This window comes from Mustela putorius, unplaced genomic scaffold, assembly GCF_011764305.1.
Source record: "Mustela putorius furo isolate JIRA1106 unplaced genomic scaffold, ASM1176430v1.1 tig00003871_pilon_pilon_pilon, whole genome shotgun sequence".
In the NCBI taxonomy this organism is placed as follows: Eukaryota; Metazoa; Chordata; class Mammalia; order Carnivora; family Mustelidae; genus Mustela; species Mustela putorius.
Window position 1 is genome coordinate 7,071,885 of NW_025422023.1, and position 22,360 is coordinate 7,094,244.

The 22,360-nt window shown below is 37.6% G+C and overlaps 1 protein-coding gene across 1 annotated transcript; it reads right to left on the reverse strand.

Moving 5' to 3' along the window:
- Nucleotides 1-213: 213 nt before the first annotated feature.
- Nucleotides 214-17,628, reverse strand: ADH4 (alcohol dehydrogenase 4 (class II), pi polypeptide). The gene is made up of 9 exons (XM_004748191.3): nt 17,491-17,628; nt 16,525-16,626; nt 15,318-15,459; nt 13,832-13,919; nt 11,274-11,505; nt 8,115-8,375; nt 3,934-4,069; nt 3,376-3,514; nt 214-973 (listed from the first exon to the last, which is right to left on the reverse strand). The coding sequence occupies exons 1-9, from the start codon at nt 17,506-17,508 to the stop codon at nt 949-951; spliced, it is 1,143 nt and encodes a 380-aa protein (XP_004748248.1). The 5' UTR covers nt 17,509-17,628; the 3' UTR covers nt 214-948.
- Between the last annotated feature and the right edge of the window lie 4,732 nt (nt 17,629-22,360).

The following is a 22,360-nucleotide window of genomic DNA, read 5'->3' on the forward strand; positions in this document are numbered from 1 at the left end:
GATTATCAAAGGTGAAAGGGGCAATTAATAAAGATAGAAATTAGAGAGTATAGATGTGTTTTTTCTTTTCAAAAATCTTCATTTTTTATACACCTATACTCATTTATATACCTTCTGATATCCCACTACTTGTAATTATAGTTCATAGCAGTAAAGTAGGGCTGAGAGAATAGAAAATACCAGATGTTAAAAAGGAAATTACTTAACAACTTATTAAAGATGAGCTTGCAGTTTATTGAAACCCAGAAATTATGTAATAGCATTTTATATACATGACATATTTTAAGATATATGTATCTTATGTACACATCTATAATAGTAATTTTTTCTAGTAAGAATTATTTTATTATGGAAAATTTTAACATAAACAAAGTAGAGAGAACAGTGTAAGGAAACCCCATATATTTATCACCCATCCTAAAAAATTATAAACATATAGCCAATCTAGCTTTAGTTATCACTCTTCATTCTTCACTCCCACCTCTGCAGAACTAGTTTTATTTATTTATTTTTTAAAGACTTTATTTATTTATTTGACAGAGAGAGACACAGCAAGAGAGGGAGCACAAGTAGCGGGAGAAACAGGCTTCCCGCCAAGCAGGAAACTGAATGTGGGGCTCAGTCCCAGAACCCCGGGATCATGACCTGAGCCGAAGGCAGACTCTTAATGACTGAGCCACCCAGGCGCCCCTGCAGAACTAGTTTTAAACAATTCTCATAATTCTGTTCATAAGCACAACAGTTATCATACTTACTAAATAGGAAATATTAACATGCTTTATGGATACAGATACTATGATGTTTATAACTATTTGATGTTAAATAGTTATATAGCTACAAATAGTTGTTTAGATTCGTGGCAATCTTTGTTTCCTTATTATAGGCTACAAATCAACTGGAGCCATTCAGAATCAGTCAGGTAGATTTCCAGATTGTTCCTGCGCATCTTCAGAAGGTCAGGACTATTCGAATGCTGTGAAAAATAAGACAATTGTTGGCATAATTTTTTATGGTAAATTTAACCAAAACCCACAAATAATTTTTGTATTTTTAAAGAGATTTTATTTATTTGACAGAGATTTAGAGAGAGAGCACAAGCAAGGAGAATGACAGGCAGAGGGAGAGGGAAAAACAGGGAGCCCGATGCAGCCTTGATCCTAGGACCCTGGGATCATGACCTGAGCAGAAGGTAGCTGCCCAACTGACTGAGCCACCCAAGTGCCCCAATTTTTGTATTTTTCTTTCAACATTTGGTTCAGTCTTTCTTTATAGACAATCTATAAAGAAAAGAAATTAATACATTATCTCTAATTTCTTTTATCTTGCCATTCATGGAATTAATAATACTTTGTACATGGTGCTATTAAGCTGGGAAAAGTTGGAGACCCTCACGTGACCCTGGGTGAGGTCTGTGCTGCCCATTGTTGCTACAGAGTAGAACATGCTCTGGTTGTACTGGGGTTTTCATCTTGGAACAGTCACTGCTTGGTGTGCTGGGATGATGCTTTCTGAGAATCTAAATATTCTTACTCCTGGATAATTCCTTCAACAAGAAGCAAAAGAAGGGGATAAAGCCTCAAGGACAGAGACTTCGTTATGTTCCACCTTACTGCTGGAGCTGTCAAATCCCTGGCTTTAGCAGGTTGCCATGCATGATGTTTTCTTCACCCAGAGACTGGAACTACATCTGTCTACCTGTGGAGGGAGAACCCCTGTATCCTTGTCTCACCATGAGTCAGGGTCACTGCACCTTAAAAGACCAGCTGGGTGTTGCATTCCCTCTACTTCCTTGCTTCTGTACCCATATGCTAACTTCTATCCTCTGCCTTCTCCACTGTCACTTTTCTTTCAGTGTGGGCAGTAATGTGGTCTTCCCAGTGAACCAGAGGGGAAGTAGGAGGCCTCATTCAGGTATCTAGCCCTCAGCCTAGCATTCTTCCACCGATTATCAGGCCTGCTTTAAGAGTATGGGAGACTTTCCCAGCTATTAATAAAGTAATTCACCATTTTCCATTTGGCTCCCACTCAGCATTCCTTGTGTGTTATATTCCGTAACATAACTCTAGGGGGAAAAGGGATGGTGGTGGAGGAGATGAGAGTTTTATAGTCTGAGGCCCCAAACTCCACCCTAACTCCCAACATAAGGGCTGTTCCTTATGGGGTTATTGAGAATGTGCGAGATATTGCAGGATTTATACACTAAGTTATCTTATATAGCTTAAACAATGGTTCTTTTTTCTTTATTTTATTGAACTTTTTAAAATAAAGATTTTACTCATTCGAGAGAGAAAGAGCATAGAGGGAGAGTGAGGGGGAAGAGCACATTCCCCGCTGAGCAGGGAACCCAATGTGGGACTTGATCCCAGGACTCTGGGACCATGACCTAAGCCAAAGGCAGGGTCTCAGCTGTCTGAGGCAACCTGGTGCCCCTATTGAGCTTCTATTGGATATGTTGTAGGTAATGTTTGCAAATTAGATAATTCATGTCAGTAGAAATAGTTTCTCAGGTTTCTTTCCCAGGAAAGAAACTGGATCCTCATGTCATGGACCTATTTTCTACTTTTGCAACATTTATTTTCTGCTTCACACTCATGTCATTTAACTTTAGGTTCCCCTGACTCCCATTTTGTGATATCTTCTTTTTTCGTTGCTTTTTTGGTCCTGCATCTCCTCTGTGAAACTGTTCCTGGTGTTTCCCCCTTTGTTTCTAGTTACCAAACTGTGCTTGATCATTTTAACCAAAATTAATCATCCTAAGATCTCCTGCTCCCCAGTTGCTACAAGTCCCCCAGTTGGGACATTTCTATAAATCAGTTCTTAGGGTCTGTGCCAGAGGAGCACAATATAGCTAAAACTGTGGATCAGAATGTATCTTATAGGAGACCAGGGACAAAGCAAGAGGGAGTAGAGTTGGGGCACCCTTTAAGTTTCTTTAAATGAGCCACCCACTGCTCACATGTCCATGGTTTTTACCTGGTTCTGATTATGAAGGGCCTGGAGTGGGCATTTTTAAATTGCAGAACATAATTAGGCGAAACCCAGGGCAATATTGTACCAGAGTAACCTGACCTTATACTGTGAAAACCTTTCTTTCTAGAGAGCAGCCCCAACTGAGTTAATAGTTGTTTGTGAGAAGGAAAATATGTATCAGTTTATATCACCATTCTATGTTGGAATAGTGTATGACAGTGTATATTATGGAAATAGAGTAGGAAGCTTATCTTTTTTCCAGAGGCCACTATTTAATCTTTTAAGCACATCTAGTATGTGTGATGATGTGGAAGATGTCAGAAAAGACAAACTGGTTAGTTCTTAACATAAAATAGTCATTGTAAAGTTTTTTCAAACCACTTATTCCTCTGTTTGTTAATTTACCTTTTGCCTTGGTTCATTAGTTCAAATGCCTCATTGATTTTGTCAAAAGGCAGGGTGTGAGTCACCAATATATCCAGATCAATTTTCTTCTTCTTGTAGTCAGTAACCAGCTTTGGGATAGAATCAATGCTTTTCCAACCTGTAATTTGGCCAAAATGCCAGTTAAAGACATGGTATTTGACAGGAGTTAGTTTAATCAGTTTGTTGAATGAATGAAATTACTAGGTTGCTTCTTTAATTTTCTACACTTGTATTTTTTTTAAAGTTTTTCTTAATAAGAAATGTTAAAATTAGTTCCTATTTCTAGATAAGGAATTTTCTCAGTTTTTCCTCTGTGTTGGTTCACTTTAATGCAAATTGAATTTCAGTCTGCAAATTGTAGTTATCCATATATACAAAATATTTGCTTTCAAATAATTCCTAGAATAACTTTTATGCAGTCTCTAGATTTATTATTAGGCATTCAGTATTTAAACAATTTTCCTTTCCATTCAATAATCTTCATTATAAGAATTTGCGTACCGCTATGGAGAAAATTAAGAGAGGAAAGAAACTGACCACCAAAGCATGTTCCATTTACGGTACGGCCCATTATTAGCTCCACTGGAGATATCATCAGTCCTCTCATTTCAGAGTCTACTCCAATGAAAGTACATGACCCCCAACCTGCTGTTGTACTGTCCAGGGCTGCTCTCTGGAAGTTAAACAAAAAGGATTAGCTGAGTAAGTAGAAAAAAATAGAACACAAACTCTAGAGTAGGTATGTACAATACTTGAGGGAAAATTTATACAACTCTGCATATAAGACAAGATTATTCAAGCTAAGGAGGTTACGGTATTGTTGATTGATACCTGAAGCTGCACTGTTCAGTTTCAGATAGAACATTCATTAAAAATTTGAACTTCATCAAAAAAGATATTAAAAAGAAACAGAGCTTAATAATTTCTTCTATTTAATACCATAGTTGGGCTGAACCTGGACTGTAGATCATTGCATATCAAGAAAAAAACATATGTGAAGTTAAGAAAGAACTCTAGAAGATGTATATTATAAATTCTAATCAAGTTTTCTGCGATCTGCTGTGGGTACGTACTAAAACGTGCAATTTCAGAGACATAAAAACACAATCCTTGCAGTCCTGAGGAGAGGATGAATAAGTATTTACTAGAACCTAGGAAGTGAGGTACACACTGTAAACTTAGTATATCTCAATAGAATAGATTAAAAAAAATGCTATTTAAAGCAGAGAGCAAAACAGTTAAACAGAATCTGACATTGGCTGCTGCTCATAAAACATTTCATCTGCTTCCCTACATTTTTTAACTCTCATAGTTCGGTGGAGTTATATCACTAACTCTGGGCCATGGGCTGTGAGCAGAAGTGATGTGTTACCCCATAGACAAAACAGGAAAGCTGGTGTGCGACCTGCCAGCTGTCCATTCTCCTGCTGTAACAACCAAGATGACCTCAGGTTGAGACTGTGAAGGCGAAAATGTGAACTTGATTAAGCCTTCATTGCTGAGTCACTGCAAGGAAGGCAGTGGTCCAGGGGAGTGGCACTGATCTTCCCATGACAGAGAAAACCATATTATGGTAACTTATTGGAAGGTTGGGGTTAATATAAAAATGCCAAGGATTGAAAATATAAAGAAATTTAAGAAATATATAAACTTGTTGATGGCCATTCCACAAGAAGCTATATGGTAAATAGATGAACATTTAAATCTTTTGAGACTAATCTTAAAGAGGAAAAGTGTGAACTTTGTTTTATGTCCTTTGCCATACTCCGTGCTCAACTTAATTCTGACTTGTTGGGGCAATTTTTACTTTTACAAAAGTCTCAATAGGAAGTATAGCTTTTTCCATCACCGATCACTGTATAAAAGAAGCAATTAAAAAAAAGATTTTAGGGGCGCCTGGGTGGCTCAGTGGGTTAAGCCGCTGCCTTCAGCTCAGGTCATGATCTCAGGGTCCTGGGATCGAGCCCCACATCGGGCTCTCTGCTCAGCAGGGAGCCTGCTTCCCTTCCTCTCTCTCTGCCTGCCTCTCTGCCTACTTGTGATCTCTCGCTGTCAAATAAATATATAAAATCTTTTTTTTTAAAAGATTTTATTTATTTATTTGAGTGAGAGTGAGAGAGCACAAGTGGGGGAAGTGGCAGAGGAGAGGGAGATGCAGACTCCCCGCTGAGCAGGGAGCCCAATGGGGGCCTTGATGGGGGGCTCAGTCCTAGGAGCCTCGGATCATGACTGGAGCCAAAACAGATGCTTAATTGACTGAGCCACCCAGGTACCCCTAAAAGAAGCAATTTGAAGTACAGTAAATTCTCCCCCATTTCTTTGTCTGTCTGTGTTACTAGCAATGATAGATGCAGTGACCTAGAACTTTTAGAATGTGTTTTGAAATTTTTATTTGAGTAAATGTTTATTGTTTTGAGAATTCATGACATTTCTAAATAGCAGCTCTTCTACATGTGCACTTTTTATATGGCAGAAGTATTTTTCTTTATGCTGTATAGAGAGATCCGTGGAGAGGGGAAAATTCATAGACTTGTTACCTGAACCTAGCTATTTACATTGGCTCCTATTTTCTGTTTTAGTTTTAAAGTGTTTTTCCTGTTTGCCTTTTTTTTTTTTAAAGATTTATCCATGTGAGCGAGAGAGCATGCAGGGGAGAGGGTCAGAGGGAGAGAGAATCCTGAGTGGACTGCTTGCTGAGTACAGAGCTCAATGTGGGCTCAATCTCATGACCTCAAGATCATGACCCAAGCTCAAATGAAGAGTCTGATGCCTAACTAACGAAGCCACTCAGGTGCTCCCCCCGCTTGCCTTTTCTACATTCTGGAGCTTTGCTCAAGTGAGGAATTCATCTCCTTAATGATAACTTAGTTAAAAATGGATATTATATGCAAGTACAAGGTTTTATTTTGAAGCTTCTGATAACTTTTGATGAGAATTACTTTTACTTCTCAAAACTATAACATTGTTAGTTATTGTAACTTTCTGATTGTTCTGTTGGATTCTTTAGCCTGCTTTAGAGAATTAGTATTCGTTGAACTCAAGTTCACACCCATTACTGGAATCTCCTCTCACCTGAGAAATTTAACTATCCTTAGTTATGGCAACTTGATGGATGGGTAGGTAGCTGATCTTTTTGTGATTAAATAAATCCATCTCTTCTTATTTGGATTCTCTGGTATAATTCTGTTCCATAATTTAAATAATAATAGAACCTGCGAAGTTTTAGATCAAGTGGTTCTTGACTTGAGTAACTTGTAAAAAAATATTGGTACCTGGGCCCTAGGCTCATGAGGATATCCTGGGGTATGGTCTATGCATTGGTACTAAAAAATGTACCAAATATAACAACTCCCCCGTCATTTCTAAAGTGTAGCCAGTATTGACAATTTCTGTACTGGAAAAATAAGGTCAATAGGCTGAATTTCAGTGTTTGAAAAAATTTTGAGCTGTGGAAAATGGAGGAGTGGATGTAATATGTTGTCAGTTGCAGATGCCAAGGATAATTTAAAAAGCAGGGTCTGAAGCATTGAACACAGTACATTAAGGAACCCTTAATGCATGCATTTTCAGTAACAGCTAATATTTATTGAGTGCTTATTACCTGCCAGGTAATAATGTAACTTTAAGCAGTTACATTAAGCAGTGAAACCATCCTGAGAGGAGAGAGGCAGGAAGGGAGCCTGATGCTTCCCGAAGCTCCTCCTCAACTCCATTCTCTTCTGGAGAATGTGTGAGTTGGATAAGAACCGAGGGGAAGAACTGCAGGGAAGCCTGCTACTGGGAGGTTAAAGTACAGAATTCTATTTTCTATAACCTCCCAAGAGGAGGGTTTTGGGAGCCTTCACTGAGTGAAGTCGTAAATAAAATGGTATCATGCCATAGTTAATCACAGAGCTCACTCATGAAAACTGGTCATTTCATAAAACAAAGCAAAACCCTACTTAGCGTCTTTGAGCAAATAAATAGGCATCAAGTGAACCTTCATTGGAGAGTGAGGCTGGGCAGTCTGGCAAGCTAACTTTTCCATGTGTTATCTCTGTGGTTGGCTCTTTACCCCACTTTCTAGAGTAGAATAAACAGGGCTGGCTTTGTGGGTCTCCAGCTGTGCAGTCACTTAGGGTCCTATGCCTAGATAGGCCTGCAAATTATGTAGGTTGTCCAGAGAGAAGAAATCTGAATGATACGGAATTGTAGTGTTTAGGAAAAAAAAATCCACTTTTCAATTTTGCAGTGTGTGTGTATTTAATATATTGAATATACTTGAAAATTTCAGATTTATGATGTGGACCTAATTTTGTAGATTGCTAACCTTTGACCTCTCTGCTTTTAGGTGGGAGTGGAATACCTCCAGCTGTTAGGGGTAATATTGTGTCAGCCTATCTTCTTCCCTTCTCTAAATCTGCCTTTTTTGTTTTTTTCTTTCTCATTTCTCATAGGCACAATTCTCTTAAGATTTTCATTTCTAAATTTTCTCTTTTTACTGAATTTCATGTGGAAGGATATACAGAAATATTAATATCTTACTAAGTAAATATTAATATTTATTAGTTAAATATTAGTAATAATACACACAATCTAATATTATTAATAAATATTGTCTATATAAATATATAATATAACATAAATATAAAATAACCATTCAGTATAAACATATTGCCAATGTTTATTAATGTCAACAAATACAAATTATTATATACTATTATAAAAAATATACATACCATGGTTTCAGGTCCACCTGCACAGTCAAGGGCAAAATCGACACCTCCACCGGTCATTTCAATGATGACCTCCTGGATGGGTTTATCTAGGTTTCTAGGATTGAGGCAGTCAGTGGCTCCAAGGGCTTTGGCCTTCGTAAACTTCTCACTGTTGATGTCAATAGCTATGATTCTGGAAGCTCCTGCTACTTTACAACCCATTATAGCAGAAAGACCAACTCCTCCTAGGCCAAAGACAGCACAAGTAGAACCAGGGGTGACCTGCAAGCAGGAAAATAATAAAATAATTTAAAAAAAAAAAAGATTTTACTTACTTGACAGAGAGAGACACAGTGAAAGAGGGAACACAAGCAGGAGGAGTGGGAGAGGGAGAAGCAGGCTTCCCTCGCAGCAGGGAGCCCAATGAGGGCTAAGTTCTTTGAAGGCTTATTATTTTCCACATTGCTATTAAGGGTATTCTGTATGTTGTGTCTTTAATAAATCTCTGTTGCCTTGAATTACATAAAAACAGAATATACAAGATGATAAGGAAAGTTGCTGTGACTGAGATGTGTTATTCTGTAGAATGGTATAACTGTAAAAAAAAATACTACACAGAGATAATATTTTCTAATGATGATGGGAAACTGTTAGAATTAAATCATAAACAAAAGGGAAAGAGGAATCTGCCCACGGGGAATAGTGATACATTCTAAATTGAAAACAAAATTGTTAATGAATGGAGAGAATGAGTATCTCTTACTTTAATTTATGCATGATATTAGGCATGCATACACTGACTTTTACTACTCAGGGTGAAATAAAACATTTTTTTTACAAGTACTCAGAATATTTTCTATGTACACAATGTACTATTTAATATTGTGGTATGTGTTCACGATAGTCCTAAATATATTTCTCTAGAGACCTTGTTCAAAAGTTTGCCTCTGTCATTGAGAGTAGAAAGGCAATGTTGTACACAGTGGTTGTACACAGCTCACAACCATATAATTAGAATATACTGTATTAATTGTGTTAAACAACTGAATGGCTGTGTGTAAAAGTGCCTTTGATTGCAGTAGGGGAAAGGGTTACATAAAGTATCCCTCTCCCCATTTGAGGATAGGACTATACATAGTGGATGATTATCTATTCGTAGACAACACTGTTACAGGACACTTTCATGCTTCCAAAGATCTCTGTGATATGTGGTTAATTTGGCAGTAAAAGATGTGAGCAAATTAAAAAGAATTAGGAGTCCTGGTCATCCTGGATGCAGGTTATACAATAATTATACAAAGTTGTTTCATGACTTTTTTCCCCGGAAGTATATTAAACTTTATTAAAGCTCTTGCCTTTTGGCTAGAATCAGTGATATTTCTTCTCTTAATTTGTTACTATCAGATTCATTTCTCTTCTATTCCCTAAGCTTCCTATGAAGTGGTTTAAGTGTTCCTCAACAGTGAGAAGAGCAGGACGTGAAATTTACATCAACTTTGATTGGTTTTTAAAGAAAACTGTAGCTGAATCATTAGTGTTAATATCCCTGAAGAAAGACTAGAGTAGTAGAAGGTGATAGTCTGCATGGACTCCAGGAAAGGGGGAAGGGTGGCCCAGAGAGCAATAATGCTTCCAGTGCTTTCTAGAGGAGAATATTCCTTGACTGCCATGGTTAACATGTGCTTTTAAGTCCACTCAATTAACGATACCCTTCCTCTAGGAGCCTTCAGATTGTAGTCTGACTTCTCATACAATTTTTAAATTTTTAATACTAATAGCCAAAAGTAGCATTCCTGTCTGCTTGAGTAATTCTCAGTGAGAAGTCTTATCTAGATATTCTGGCTGTTAGATCAGCTTTTTATATTGGTTAGGCTGAGTTTAATTCCTTGACACTTACACAACTCCAGGTAGCCTGATAAAAAGGAATATTTGGATTTTAAAGCTGAGGATCAAGCCTTATCAAGGTGTTTAAAGGGTCGCATAAGAGCCTGGCTTCATTCATTCATTGAAAAATTATCCAGTTCCTACTGTGGGCCAGGGGCGGGGCTAGGCTCTGGAGATATCACAATGAATGAGAGAGTTCTTGCCTTCAAGGACGAAATAGTCTGATAAGAAGTAGAAATAAATTGAAAATTTCTCCAGAGTGTATTAAGAAGGAAGATGGGGATAAACACAGATACTTTGGGGGAACTTGGCAGGGACACTCAATGCATGCCTAAGAGGCTGGAGGGTTTCTGGTAGGAAGTTTAAAAAAAAAAATGGAATCAACCAGAAGAGGTGGGGGAGCTTTCCATAGAGTGTTGGTGGGAACTAGGTATGGAAATCCCAGGGGCCACAGTGACTGGAGCCCAGAGACTGAGGGTCAGCCTTGGGGAATAGTGAACCTGCGAAGGAAGAATTAGGGAGAATCACTAGCTCGCTGACAGAAAAGTGGAGTAATGAAAGGGGAATGAAATCTTCACATTTGTTGTTTAGAAAGACCACTCTGGTTGCATTTTGCAGTTTGAACTCAAGGGATGAAGGCTGATGTGAAAGAGGCTTCAATAAGGGGGTTGTTTGAGGCATCCAAGTGATACATCTGTCCAGTTCTCATTGAACGGTTTTGTGAAAGCTTCTAGATTCTAACATGGGCTTCCAGGGATGCATCTTGCCACCCTCAGGGCTGCCTCCTGAGAAACTCCGTTGGAGCTATAAAGGGACAGGATGAGAAGCAGAGATGAACTACAAATTGGAGGGAGAGAAATCTGCAAGATCAGGGGGAAAGCAGGGGTGACTGTATGGGTGGGGTTTCTGTAGTTTCTCTTGCTTCTTGACTGGGTCTGCTGTCCCAAGATGAGCATTTATATTCAGGGGACATATTTAAGCATGCAGTGTTTAAGGTAGGGATGGTCTGTAATCTAACGTATCAGTATAGGAAAAGAGATTAACATGAACCAGGTGCCAACTCTATGCCTGCTGCTGGGCCAGATGTCTTATATATGTAATATGATTTAATTATCTCCAAAACCATTTGTAGTAGATGTTATTGCAGAGAGTAGGAGTAGAGAAGTTAAATAACTTGCCTAACACCACAGAGGTGATAAATGACAGAGCTAGGGCTTGAAGAATAACTAGCTGCTTTATCACCCTGTCTCCTGGTAAAATCCTGTTTCATGCAACCTGGTGATGAAACACTTTTACCTTGGCTGTGTTGATTGCAGCTCCATAGCCAGTTGAAAACCCACATCCAAACAGACAAACTCTCTCTAAATTTGCATCATCATCGATTTTGGCAAGATTTATATCTGATACTACAGTGTACTGAGCGAAGGTACTGGTCCCCATGAAATGGTAAATCGGTTTTCCTTTGCAGGTGAACCTGCTGGTTTTGTCTTGCATTAGTTCTTGATCAATAAGGGGGTTTTTGTCAAGACTAGAAAATTAAAAAAAAAAAAGATATAAAAAGAGAAAGTAAATGGACCATTGATTACACTCCTGAAAAAAATGTTAGGTGTCATATTTTTGTTTTGACAATTTTATGAGATAGAAAAATTGAGAAAATGACTTGAGACTTTTCCTGTAAATATATAGTCAGAAGCAGTCCAAAGACAATAATGATAATAAACTTTTTACTGAATACTTTTTATGTGCCAGAAACTCTCTTAGGGATTTGTATGCATTAATTCTTAAACAAATTTTGTTATGGAAAACTCAACTATATATAAAAGTAGAAAGACTGGTGTGTTGAATGTCTGTGCAACCGTATCCCAGTTTCAGAATTTACCATCTCAGGGCTGATGGTCTGGTGTCTATTTACCATGCCCCGCCACCGGCTCCAGCACTGACCCTTCCCCAGCACCTACCCTCCCCCATGGGATGTTTTGTTTTTTTTTGTTTGGTTTTTTAAAGATTTTATTTATTTTATTTGACAGACAGAGATTACAAGTAGGCAGAGAGGCAGGCAGAGAGAGAGGAGGAAGCAGTTTCCCTGCTGAACAGAAAGCCCAATATGGGCTCCATCCCAGGACCCTGGGATCATGACCTGAGCCTAAGGCAGAGGCTTTAAGCCACTGAGCCACCCAGGCGCCCCCATGGGATGGTTTTGAAGTAAACCTCACACATTAACAACTTCATTTGTAAACATTTTAGTATGTATCTCAAAAGGATTCTTTTAGGTTGACATATTGCATTTCTTTGATATGATTAAATCTCTTTTAATCGATAGGTTCTCACCTCCCTCCTTTTTCTTCTTTTTTTCCTTTACCATTTGTTTACTGAGGAAATAGTCATTTGTCCTGTACAGTTTTCCTCATTCTGAAGTGTTCTGATTACATTCCTATTAATTCCTCTTAATTACATTCCTATTAATTAAAACCTGAATTAATTAAATTATTAAGTAAGTGAATTTATTAATTAAATAAAATAAATAAAATTAAATAAAAAATTAACTAAAACCCAATTGGGTTTTATACATTTTCCATCCCTGTATTTCCTCTAAACTAGTATTTTCAGTCTAATTGGCTGATTTAATTAAGGTTTTATATTTTGTAGGACTATTTCAGAGGTGGTGTTGTGTATCTTCATCTGGAGACAAATATTACCTTATAGGTAATTCTAGGAAAAATTGATGGTCATTGCCAAAATCTGTTATTTCTTTAAATTTTGCAAAAGGGTATATTAATTCTTTAAATATCTAAACAACCCTGCAAAGTAAACATTATTATTATTCCCATTTTATAGATGAGGAAATTGAGGCACGGTATTAGATGTAAGAGTAGTACAGTTTAGCTTCTGAAATAACTAGCTTTATTTGGCATTAAGGACAAATAGAGTTTTCTGCATGTAGTCTCATTAAAGAATAAGGTGATGAAGGTTTTGAACTCTGGAGTCAGACCATGTTCGAAATCTAGCTCAGAACTTATATCTGTAGGCCTTGGAATAAATTATTTTAGTGCACCTCATTTTATTATTTTCTCATTTCCTATAGAAGTAGCTACTATTTTGAGTTTATTTATTTATTTGAGAGAGAGAGAACAGTGCGAATGGGGAGAGGGAGAAGGAGAGAAGCAGGTAGAGTCTGATGTGGGGCTTGATCTCACCACCCTGAGATCTAGAGCTGAGCTGAAATCAGGAGTCAGAGGCTTAAGGGACTGAGCCCCTGTGTATTGTACTGTTTTGTATATAATATCTTACTAAATATATTTGTCAGCAACTTGCTTTGTTCCGTTAACATTATGTATGTGAAATTATTCTATGTTGTTGTATGTGGCTCAAGTTTAACCCTTTCCATTGTTGTATAGTTTTCCATTGTGTTACTACAGAGCAATTTGTTAATCCATTCTCCTATTGGTGGACATTGGGCTATTTTTTTTTTTTTTAAGATTTTATTTATTTGACAGAGAGAGAGAAATCACAAGTAGGCAGAGAGGCAGGCAGAAAGAGAGAGAGGGGAGCCCCATGGAGCAGAGAGCCCGATGTGGGGCTCGATTCCAGGACCCTGGGATCATGACCCGAGCCAAAGGCAGAGGCTTTAACCCACTGAGCCACCCAGGCACCTGGACATTGGGCTATTTTTAAGTGCTGTTATAAACAGTGTTGCAGCGAACATTTTAGCATATGTTTCTTTGGGTAATTTTGCAACAATTTCTTATATACACCCAGGCCTAGAATTGGTGGGTAGAAACTTCAGGTATTGCCAATATACTTCCCCATATATTTATATCAATTTATAGTTTTACTAACCAGAGTATAGAGCTTACCTGAGTTTTGTACAGAAATTTGTGAGTGGACTCAGACAGAACTTGCATTTTCTACATTGAGGCATGTAGAGTGGAATTACTTTGTCACCTGGAAAGAAAGACCATATGCTGGATGTTGCCTAAGATACAGCTTCTAAAAAGTTTCTACCAGAAGAGTTAGTAGAAAACACCATTCTTTATGATACACATTTTATGTTCAGCAGGAAGTGTAAATGGGGATGGTGTTTTGTTGCTTTATAAGATTGCTGATTCTTCCAAGCATTGCATAACTGTCTTTTTAACTTTTTTTTTTCCCTTTTTTTTTTTTTTTTTTTTGGTTACTGGGCATGTAAGCAAGAAATCTGCATTGATACCACTAGCTACGGTGTCCTGTCTGAGACTCTGCTGTCATTGCAACTCTCTGCATCATGACTCTTACTATTATTTTTATTTTTTACATTTCTGAGCATCCAGTAGGGAACAGAGTATCCTCATATAATAGGAGAGGTTGACAACAACATGCTGGATATGGAGATTAAACTTGATGTCATTGCCGCGTGTCACCGTTTAGTTCACTCTCACATTCTGTATCTTTCTGCCTTTTACTCTATTTCAATTTGATAATGGCTTCTATCCCCTGATGACCATTTAGTATGGACTAGGCACCTTCTAACTGCTTCGCATACTATCTCATTTAATTCTCAGACAATATTTGAGATGGGTACCTTTTCTCTCCACTTCACAAAACAGAAATCTGCTGTGTCATAGAAAAGTGACTTCACTGGTGGAGGTCACACATCCACTAAATGGCTCAGTAAACGGCAGAGCTGGAACTACATTCGCCAGACTAATTGACAGATACAAAACTTACAGGAGCGGTTTATTTCTCTGATCTTATTTGGCATGGAATCTAAAACACTTCTAGGTTTGGAGCATTCTCATTAAAGGAGGAAAGAATGATATGGGTCCTCCTACATGACAAGTGAGTACTATATAGCCCATATTCCAGTATTTTGTGAATATGTTATAAAATGTGAAGTAAATGATTTCAGCCATTGCTATACTTCATTTACATACTATTTTTATGTTACAAAGTTTCAAAAAGACACATAAGCTGACATGGGCATATATAATATTTCTCACTTAAGCTAACTGTAAATACTCATTCTTTAAATTCTTTATGATATTAAACTATTTTTGTTTTATTTAGAAGAGGCTGTCATGAATTTTCATTTGTGCCCCACTTTGTGGCTTTGCTTCATAGCACAGTTTCTTGATGCTATATGTAAATAAAGTGACCATATTTTCCAGACTTTATTAGTTCTGATATCACATATTCTGTCTCCTTGTTAGACTGTGGTAGATTGCATGTCTTACTTAGTTTGTTTTTGGAAGATATGGTTCCCCTATAAAAATAGAGATCAATTATAACATGCAAAACCAGGACTCTTTCAGTTCTCAAGCTATCTGGACATTTCCATTGAATCGGAGACAGGAAAGAACATACCTGGTTTGAAGTTGGTCACTCCTGGCCCCACACTTTCCACAATTCCGGCACCCTCATGGCCAAGGATCACTGGAAGAAGGCCATCTTTAAATTTAGGATTGATAGGATGGGCATCAGTATGGCACAGGGCAGTGGCGATTATCTACAAGGCAACCATAGACTTGAGTCCTGTTTCTGTCATATCACTGGAGTTGTTAGGAGGGTAGTTTTAGGTCCAATGTCACCCTGAAACTTTACAACATTCCTGGAGCTCAGTAAAAGAATTACATTTTGGAAAAAAAAAAAAAGAACAATTAAAAATATCAGCATATAGTCTTTTCTTCTAAATCTTTGTTTTCTAACTTTCATGGCCCCTGGAAAATTAGGCGAAGAGATGGAATTGGCAGTTAGTGTCTCCAGGAGAGGAGAAATCAAAGGTAAAAGAGAAAAGCTGAACAGAATCTTTTAGAAGAGGGAGTGTAGGGAAACACAGGTTCCTAGGGCTTGTGCAAATTTTGTTGAAATTTTATGAAGTGAAATAGAAATAATACAATTTTTATAATTCAAAGTTATAGCAGATAAAGGATTGTCTCAGTCACCAACATACCCCTTACTCTTCAAGATTCTCTTGGTGAGGCTATCCTATTCATTCTCATGTATAAACCTGTCTTGTAGTGGTCCGGAGGTAAAAATGGAAGCCAGGCCAGCTGTGGCGAAAATGGAGAAGTTCTGCCACCTTTTGATCTGTGATCTCTGCCTCCTTGGGATGGTCTCTTTTCCCTGCTTACCCATACTTCCCCCTTTGCGCCCCCAGGACTCTTACTGCCCTGGGCAGCACTTCAGGTCTTTCCTCTATTTTGTTTTGGAGCCAGTCCCCGCCCCCCCCCCCATTTTTCTTTTAATAACACTTTCCAATACCTGGCAACTGGAAACCAAAAGAAAATCTACCTGATTCTCATTTGAAGTGAATTCCTTGGTCTAATTCTTAGGGCTAATGATTAATATAAAGATAGTTCAAATAAATGTTAAACCTGTTATCAGTAACAACTGGTAATTAGTAATTTGCACCTCCTGAGATAATGTGTATTTTTATCTGGACCTAAAGACTGTAGTTCTGCTGAAGGTGAAACTCCAGGTACTCTCAGTCATGCCACGCAGGCTTGACCTAAAGAAGGCAAGTCTGCACTTAGTGCCTCGTCTGTACGGGCTATGAAAAATCCCCACTTACTTGCACACGAACTTCATGAGCCTTGGGGGGAGCTACCTCAACCTCTTCTATGCAAAGAGGCTTGCCTGTTTCCCAGGCAACGGCTGCTTTGCATTTAATAACCTGAGAAAGAGGGAGGAAGGGGAAATTAATCACATAAATAACAGATAAGCCTTAAACTAGCATTAATCAAGATTGTATTTAAAAATTTAAGTATGACATTGAAGGAAAGTGGAAAGAAACAAACCTATAATCCTCTATTGTAATGCTACTATTTTTGATTTTGGTATGCTTTTCCCAGTCTTTGACACATGAATCCATAATTTTTGGTAGTTATGCAATTTTAGAATTATATTTTTAAATATCATTAGTCTTATTGCAGATGCAATATATATTAATTATGGGAAGTTTCAAAATACAAATAAAAATAAAAGAAACAAAATCCATCTGGGATTTTATGACTTATTTTATGATTTTGATGTAAATTTTTTCAATATCCCTATATGGGATCTTTTGTAATACTTTTGTATTATAAAATACTTTTGTAATACTTTTATATTAATATAAAATATGAGAAACTAATACAAAATACTTTCATAATACTTTTGTAATAATATGAAAACGTAATACTTTATAATCTACATTTTCTACTTATTAATACACTATTTTCCATATTCTTTCATTTCTAACAGATGCAAATTCTATTGTGTTATTGTAGCATAGGTACTCAAATTCCTCTTTTTTTGACCTTTATAAGTAATATTTAATTGAACACTCTTGTATTAAGCATTTTGGCAAATCCACAGTAATTTCCTTAAATTCCTAGCACGAGTTCACTCATATCCTTTTGATCAGCTTTAAATAGCTGCTTTCTGAGAGTAATCCTAAAGGAAATTTGTTTTAGTAAACTTATAAAGAGACAACAATAACAAAAAAACCCAACCACACAAACCAAGAATCAAATAAAGAAACAGTATATTTGCTTACTTTGCCCTTGGTGCCCATTTTCCTTTGGCAAACTAGGCTTGGAAGTTTCTTTCTGATTTAAGAAGCTCTTCCACGTCTGTTCAGTGTGTTCTGTGTCCTGTAATGACCTGTCTTTGAATAAATACCATTACTGCCTTTTATTATCCAATCACTTTCTCGTTTATGGCTTTGACACATAGCTCTGCCCATTTCTCATGTGATTTGTGCTATCATATTTCAGCTGCCAATTGCCACTGCTCCCAGCCCTTATTTGAAGAGTTTATGTTTCCCTCCCTCCCCGTCTTTCTTTCTTTCTTTCTTTCTCTTTCTTCCTTTCTCTCTCTTTTCTTTTTCTTTTCTTTCCTTTCCTTTTCCTCCCTCCCTCCCTCTCTCTCTTTCTTTCTTTCTTTCTTTCTTTCTTTCTTTCTCTTTCTCTCTTTCTTTCAAGATTTTATTTATTTATTTGACAGAGAAGGACGGTGAGAGAGGGAACACAAGCAGGGGAATGGCAGAGGGAGAAGCAGACTTTCTGCTGAGCAAGGAGCCCTATACTCTCTTGGAATCATGACCTGAGCTGAAGGTAGATGCTTAACGGCTGAGGCACCCAGGAGGCCCAGATGTTTATTTTTTTTTCCCTTTAATTGAAAAATAAAAGATAATAGAGAAAAGATTTTTAACCTTACACAGATGAGTTAACATATAAAGTAAAGGATGTTTCTACTGCCCTAGACCTTCTCCTTCACAAGCCTAATCATTTCCTTATAGTTTATGGTTCTCTACGTGGTAAGTTTTACCCATTAAAACCTTAATATGAAGGAATCATAGTGTATGTGTTCTTTTGTCTTTTTTTTTCTCTCAACTCCAATTTGTGAGATACATCCACATTAATCTGTTTTATCACCTATTTTCCTTTTTTTTTTCCTTATGATCAATCAGTGGTTACATAAAAATCCTTTTAAAAAATTACTTATTTATTTATTTACATAAAAATCCTTTTAAAGTATTCTGTTGTACATGTGCATAAGTTTCCTTGGGGGAAAATATATGATTAATGTGCAACCAGTACACAATATTATGGGATTATTAAGGCGATGCCAACTGTTAAAACATTGAAATTTTTGTTCATTTGCTAAAAAAAACCACTACCCCAAATTCTCAGATTTCCTTTTAACTCTGTGGTGGCCCTGGGAGCCCTGTTCAGTCACTGCTAAGGAGCTACTCTCTTGCTCCTCCAGATGTGTGAGCTCATCATGCAGCCCCCAGAGGTTCTGCGTCTCTGATGGTATGTAGCAGGGTAGTCTCTGGACCCCGGTAGGGAAATCCCTAGTGCCCTTCAGACATCCTGGGGCTATGACCTATGGTGCTGTGGGCCATAGATCCCTTGAATCATACTTCGGAAACTGAACATTGGTTGTTAAGTACTTTGACTAGGAGTGGAATTGCTGAGTCTTCAACTTTGATAGATAAGATCAAAGAGTTTTACAAAGTGGCTGCACTTATCAGCGTTGTTGCTGATAAGAGTTTCCATTGCTCCATATCCTTGCCTATGCTTGGAATGGTGGACTTTAAAACTTTTGATAATCTGTGGTTGTGAATGGTATATGTGTTTGAAATTTGTTTTTAAATTTGTATTTCTCATTCATTTTTCTTTTTTTTAATTCAAGATTTTATTTAAATTCAAGTTAGTTCACATATAGTGTATTATTATTTTCAAGGGTAGAATTTACTGATTCACCAGTTGCCTATAACACCCAGTGCTCATTACATCAAGTGCCCTCCTTAATACCCATTACCCAGTTACTCCCCCACCTCCCCTCCAGCAACCCAGTTTTTTCCCTATATTTAAGAGTCTCTTATGGTTGGCCTTCTCTCTGTCTTTATCTTACTTTATTTTTCCTTCTGTTCCCCATGTTCATCTTTTTTGTTTCTTAAATTCCATATATGAGGGAAATCATATGGTATTTGTCTTTCTGACTTATTTTGCTTAGCATAATACACTGTGTACTTCCATTCACATCATTGCAAATAGCAATTTCATTCTTTTTGATGGCTGAGTAATATTCCATTGTGTGTGTGTGTAGATGCACATTGTATGTATATGTGTGTGTATACATATACACATATAATGTGTACACACACACGCATATGCACACATATATCACATCTTTATCCATTCATTGGTTGGTGGACATCTGGGCTCTTTCCATATTTTGGCTACTATTGATAATGCTGCTATAAACGTTGGGCTGCATGTGCCCCTTCAAATCACTATTTTTGTGTTCTTTGGATAAATACCTACTAGTGCAATTGTTGGGTCATGGGGTAGTTCTATTTTTACCTTTTTGAGGAGCCTCCATACTGTTTTCCAGAGTGGCTGCACCAGCTTGCATTTCCACCAAAAGTGTAAGAGGGACCCCCTTTCTCTGCTTCCTCACCAGCATTTGTTGTTTCTGTAAGTTGTTAATTTAAGCCAATCTGGCTGGTGTGAGGTGGTATCTCATTGTAGTTTTGATTTGTATTTCCTTGATGCTGAGTGACATTGAGCATTTTGTTCATGTGTCTGTTGGCCATTTGTATGTCTTCTTTGGAGAACTGTCTGTTCCAGCCCATTTCTTGACTGGATTATTTGGTTTTTGGGTGTTGAGTTTGGTAAGTTCTCTATAGATTTTGGATATTAGCCCTTTATCTGGTACATCATTTGCAAATATCTTCTCCCATTCCATAGATTGCCTTTTAGTTTTGTTGATTGTTTCCTTTGCTGTTCAGAAGTTTTGTCTTGATGATGTCTCAGTAGTTTGTTTTTGCTTTCATTTCTTTTGCCTCTGGAGACATGTCTAGTAAGAAGTTGCTGTGGCCAAGGTCAGAGTGGTTGCTGCCTGTGTTTTCCTGTAGGATTTTGATGGGTTCCTACCTCACATTTAGGTCTTTCATCAATTTTGAATTGATGGGTCTGATTTGTGACCCAGTATGTTGCTCTAATCTGGAGAATGTTCCAAGTACACTCAAGAAGAATGTGAATTCTGCTGCTTTGGATGAAATGCTCTGAATATGTCTGTTATGTCCATCTGGTCAAGTAAGTCATTTAAAGCCCTTGTTTTGGGGGTACCTAGGTGGCTCAGTTGGTTAAGCGTATGTCTTCAGCACAGATCATGATCCTAGGTTCCTGGGACGGAGCCCCCACGTTGAGCTCCTTCCTCAGCAGAGAGCCTGCTTCTCCCTCTCCCTCTTGCTAGTGCTTTCTTTCTCTCTCTCGATCTCTCTCTCTCTAACATAAATAAATAAAATATTAAAAATAATAAAGCCCCTGTTTCCTTGTTGATCCCCTTAGATGATTTGTCCATTTCTGTAAGTGGGATGTTAATTTCCCTACTATCATGCATTATTATCAGTGAGTTTCTTTGATTTTATTGTTGAGTGGTTTATAGATTTGACTGTGCCCAAGTTAAGGATATATATATATATATATATATATATATATATATAATTATTAGGTCTTCTAGTTGTATAGATGCCTTCATTATGATATAGTGTGCTTCTTTATCTCTGTTACAGTCTTTGGCTTAAAATCTAGTTTGTCTGATAGAAGTATGGTTACTCTAGCTTTCTTAGTTTTTTTTTTTTTTAACATTTTATTTATTTGAGAGAGAGAGAGAGAGTGAGAGCTTGAGCAGGGGGAGGGGCAGAGGGAGAAGCAGACTCCCTGCTAAGCAGGGAGCCCAGTGTGGGGCTTGATCCCAGGACATCGAGATCATGTCCTGAGCCAATCGCAGATGCTTAACTGACTGAGCCTCCCAGGCCCCCTTCCTCCAACTTTCTTTTGATGTCCATTGGCATGATAAATGGTTCCCTACCCCCTCACTTTCAATCTGGAGGTGTCTTTGGGTCTAAAATGAGTCTCTTGTAAGCAGCATGTCAGTGGGTCTTGTTTTTTTTTTTTTTTTTTTTTTAATCCAACCTGATACCATGTGTCTTTTGGTTGGGGTATTTATCCATTTACATTCAGAATAATTATTAAAAGATATGAATTTGGTGCTACTGTATTGCCTATAAAGTCACTGTTCTTATAGATTGCCTCTTGTCCTTTCCAGTTTTTGTTACCTTTAGTGTCTCTTTCGTGCTCAAAGATTCCCCTTTAGTATTTCTGGAAGAGCTGATTTAGTGTTCATGAATTCCTTTAGCTTTTGTTTGTCTTGGGAACTGTCTCTCCTTTTATTCTCAATAACAGCCTTGTTGGATAAAGTATTCTTGGCTGCACATTTTTCCCATTTAATACCTTGAATATATCATACCAGACCTTTCTGGCCTGCCAGCTCCCTGTGGACAGCTCTGTTGCTAACCTTATGGGTCTGCCCTTGTAGTTTAAGGATCTTTTGTCTATAGCTGCTTTCATCTGCTTTCAGAATTCTCTCTTTATCTTTGTATTTTGGAAGTTTCACTATGACATGTTGTGTGTTGACCTGGATTTTGTTGATTTTGTGGGAGTTCTCTGTGCCTCTTGGACTTAAATGACTATTTCCTTCCCTAGATTAGGGAAATTCTCAGCTATAATTTGTTCAAATAAACCTTCTGACCCTTTATCCAACTCTTTTCTGGGACTTCTATGATATGGATATTATTTCTCTTTATGGAATCACTAGTTCCCTATGTCTACCTTTGTGATCTAATAGTTTCCTTTCCCTCTTCAACTTCATTATTTTCCATAATATTTTAAATATTTTATTTATTTGACACCCACACACACACAGAGAGAGAGAGAGAGAGAGAGAGAGAGAACACAAGCAGGGTGAGTGGGATAGGGAGAAGCAGGCTTCCCACTGAGCAGGGAGCCCGATGCAGGACTTGATTCCAGGACCCTGGGATATGACCTGGGCCAAAGGCAGATGCTTGATGA

What these genes read in the sequence shown, in the direction of transcription:
- ADH4 (XM_004748191.3), bottom strand. An exon ending in AGTGACCAACTTCAAACCAG is followed by an intron (nt 13,920 to 15,317) that starts GTATGTTCTTTC and finishes CTTTCTTTCCAG; the next exon opens with GTGACAAAGTAATTCCACTC. An exon ending in AATTTCTGTACAAAACTCAG is followed by an intron (nt 11,506 to 13,831) that starts GTAAGCTCTATA and finishes TTAATTTTCTAG; the next exon opens with TCTTGACAAAAACCCCCTTA.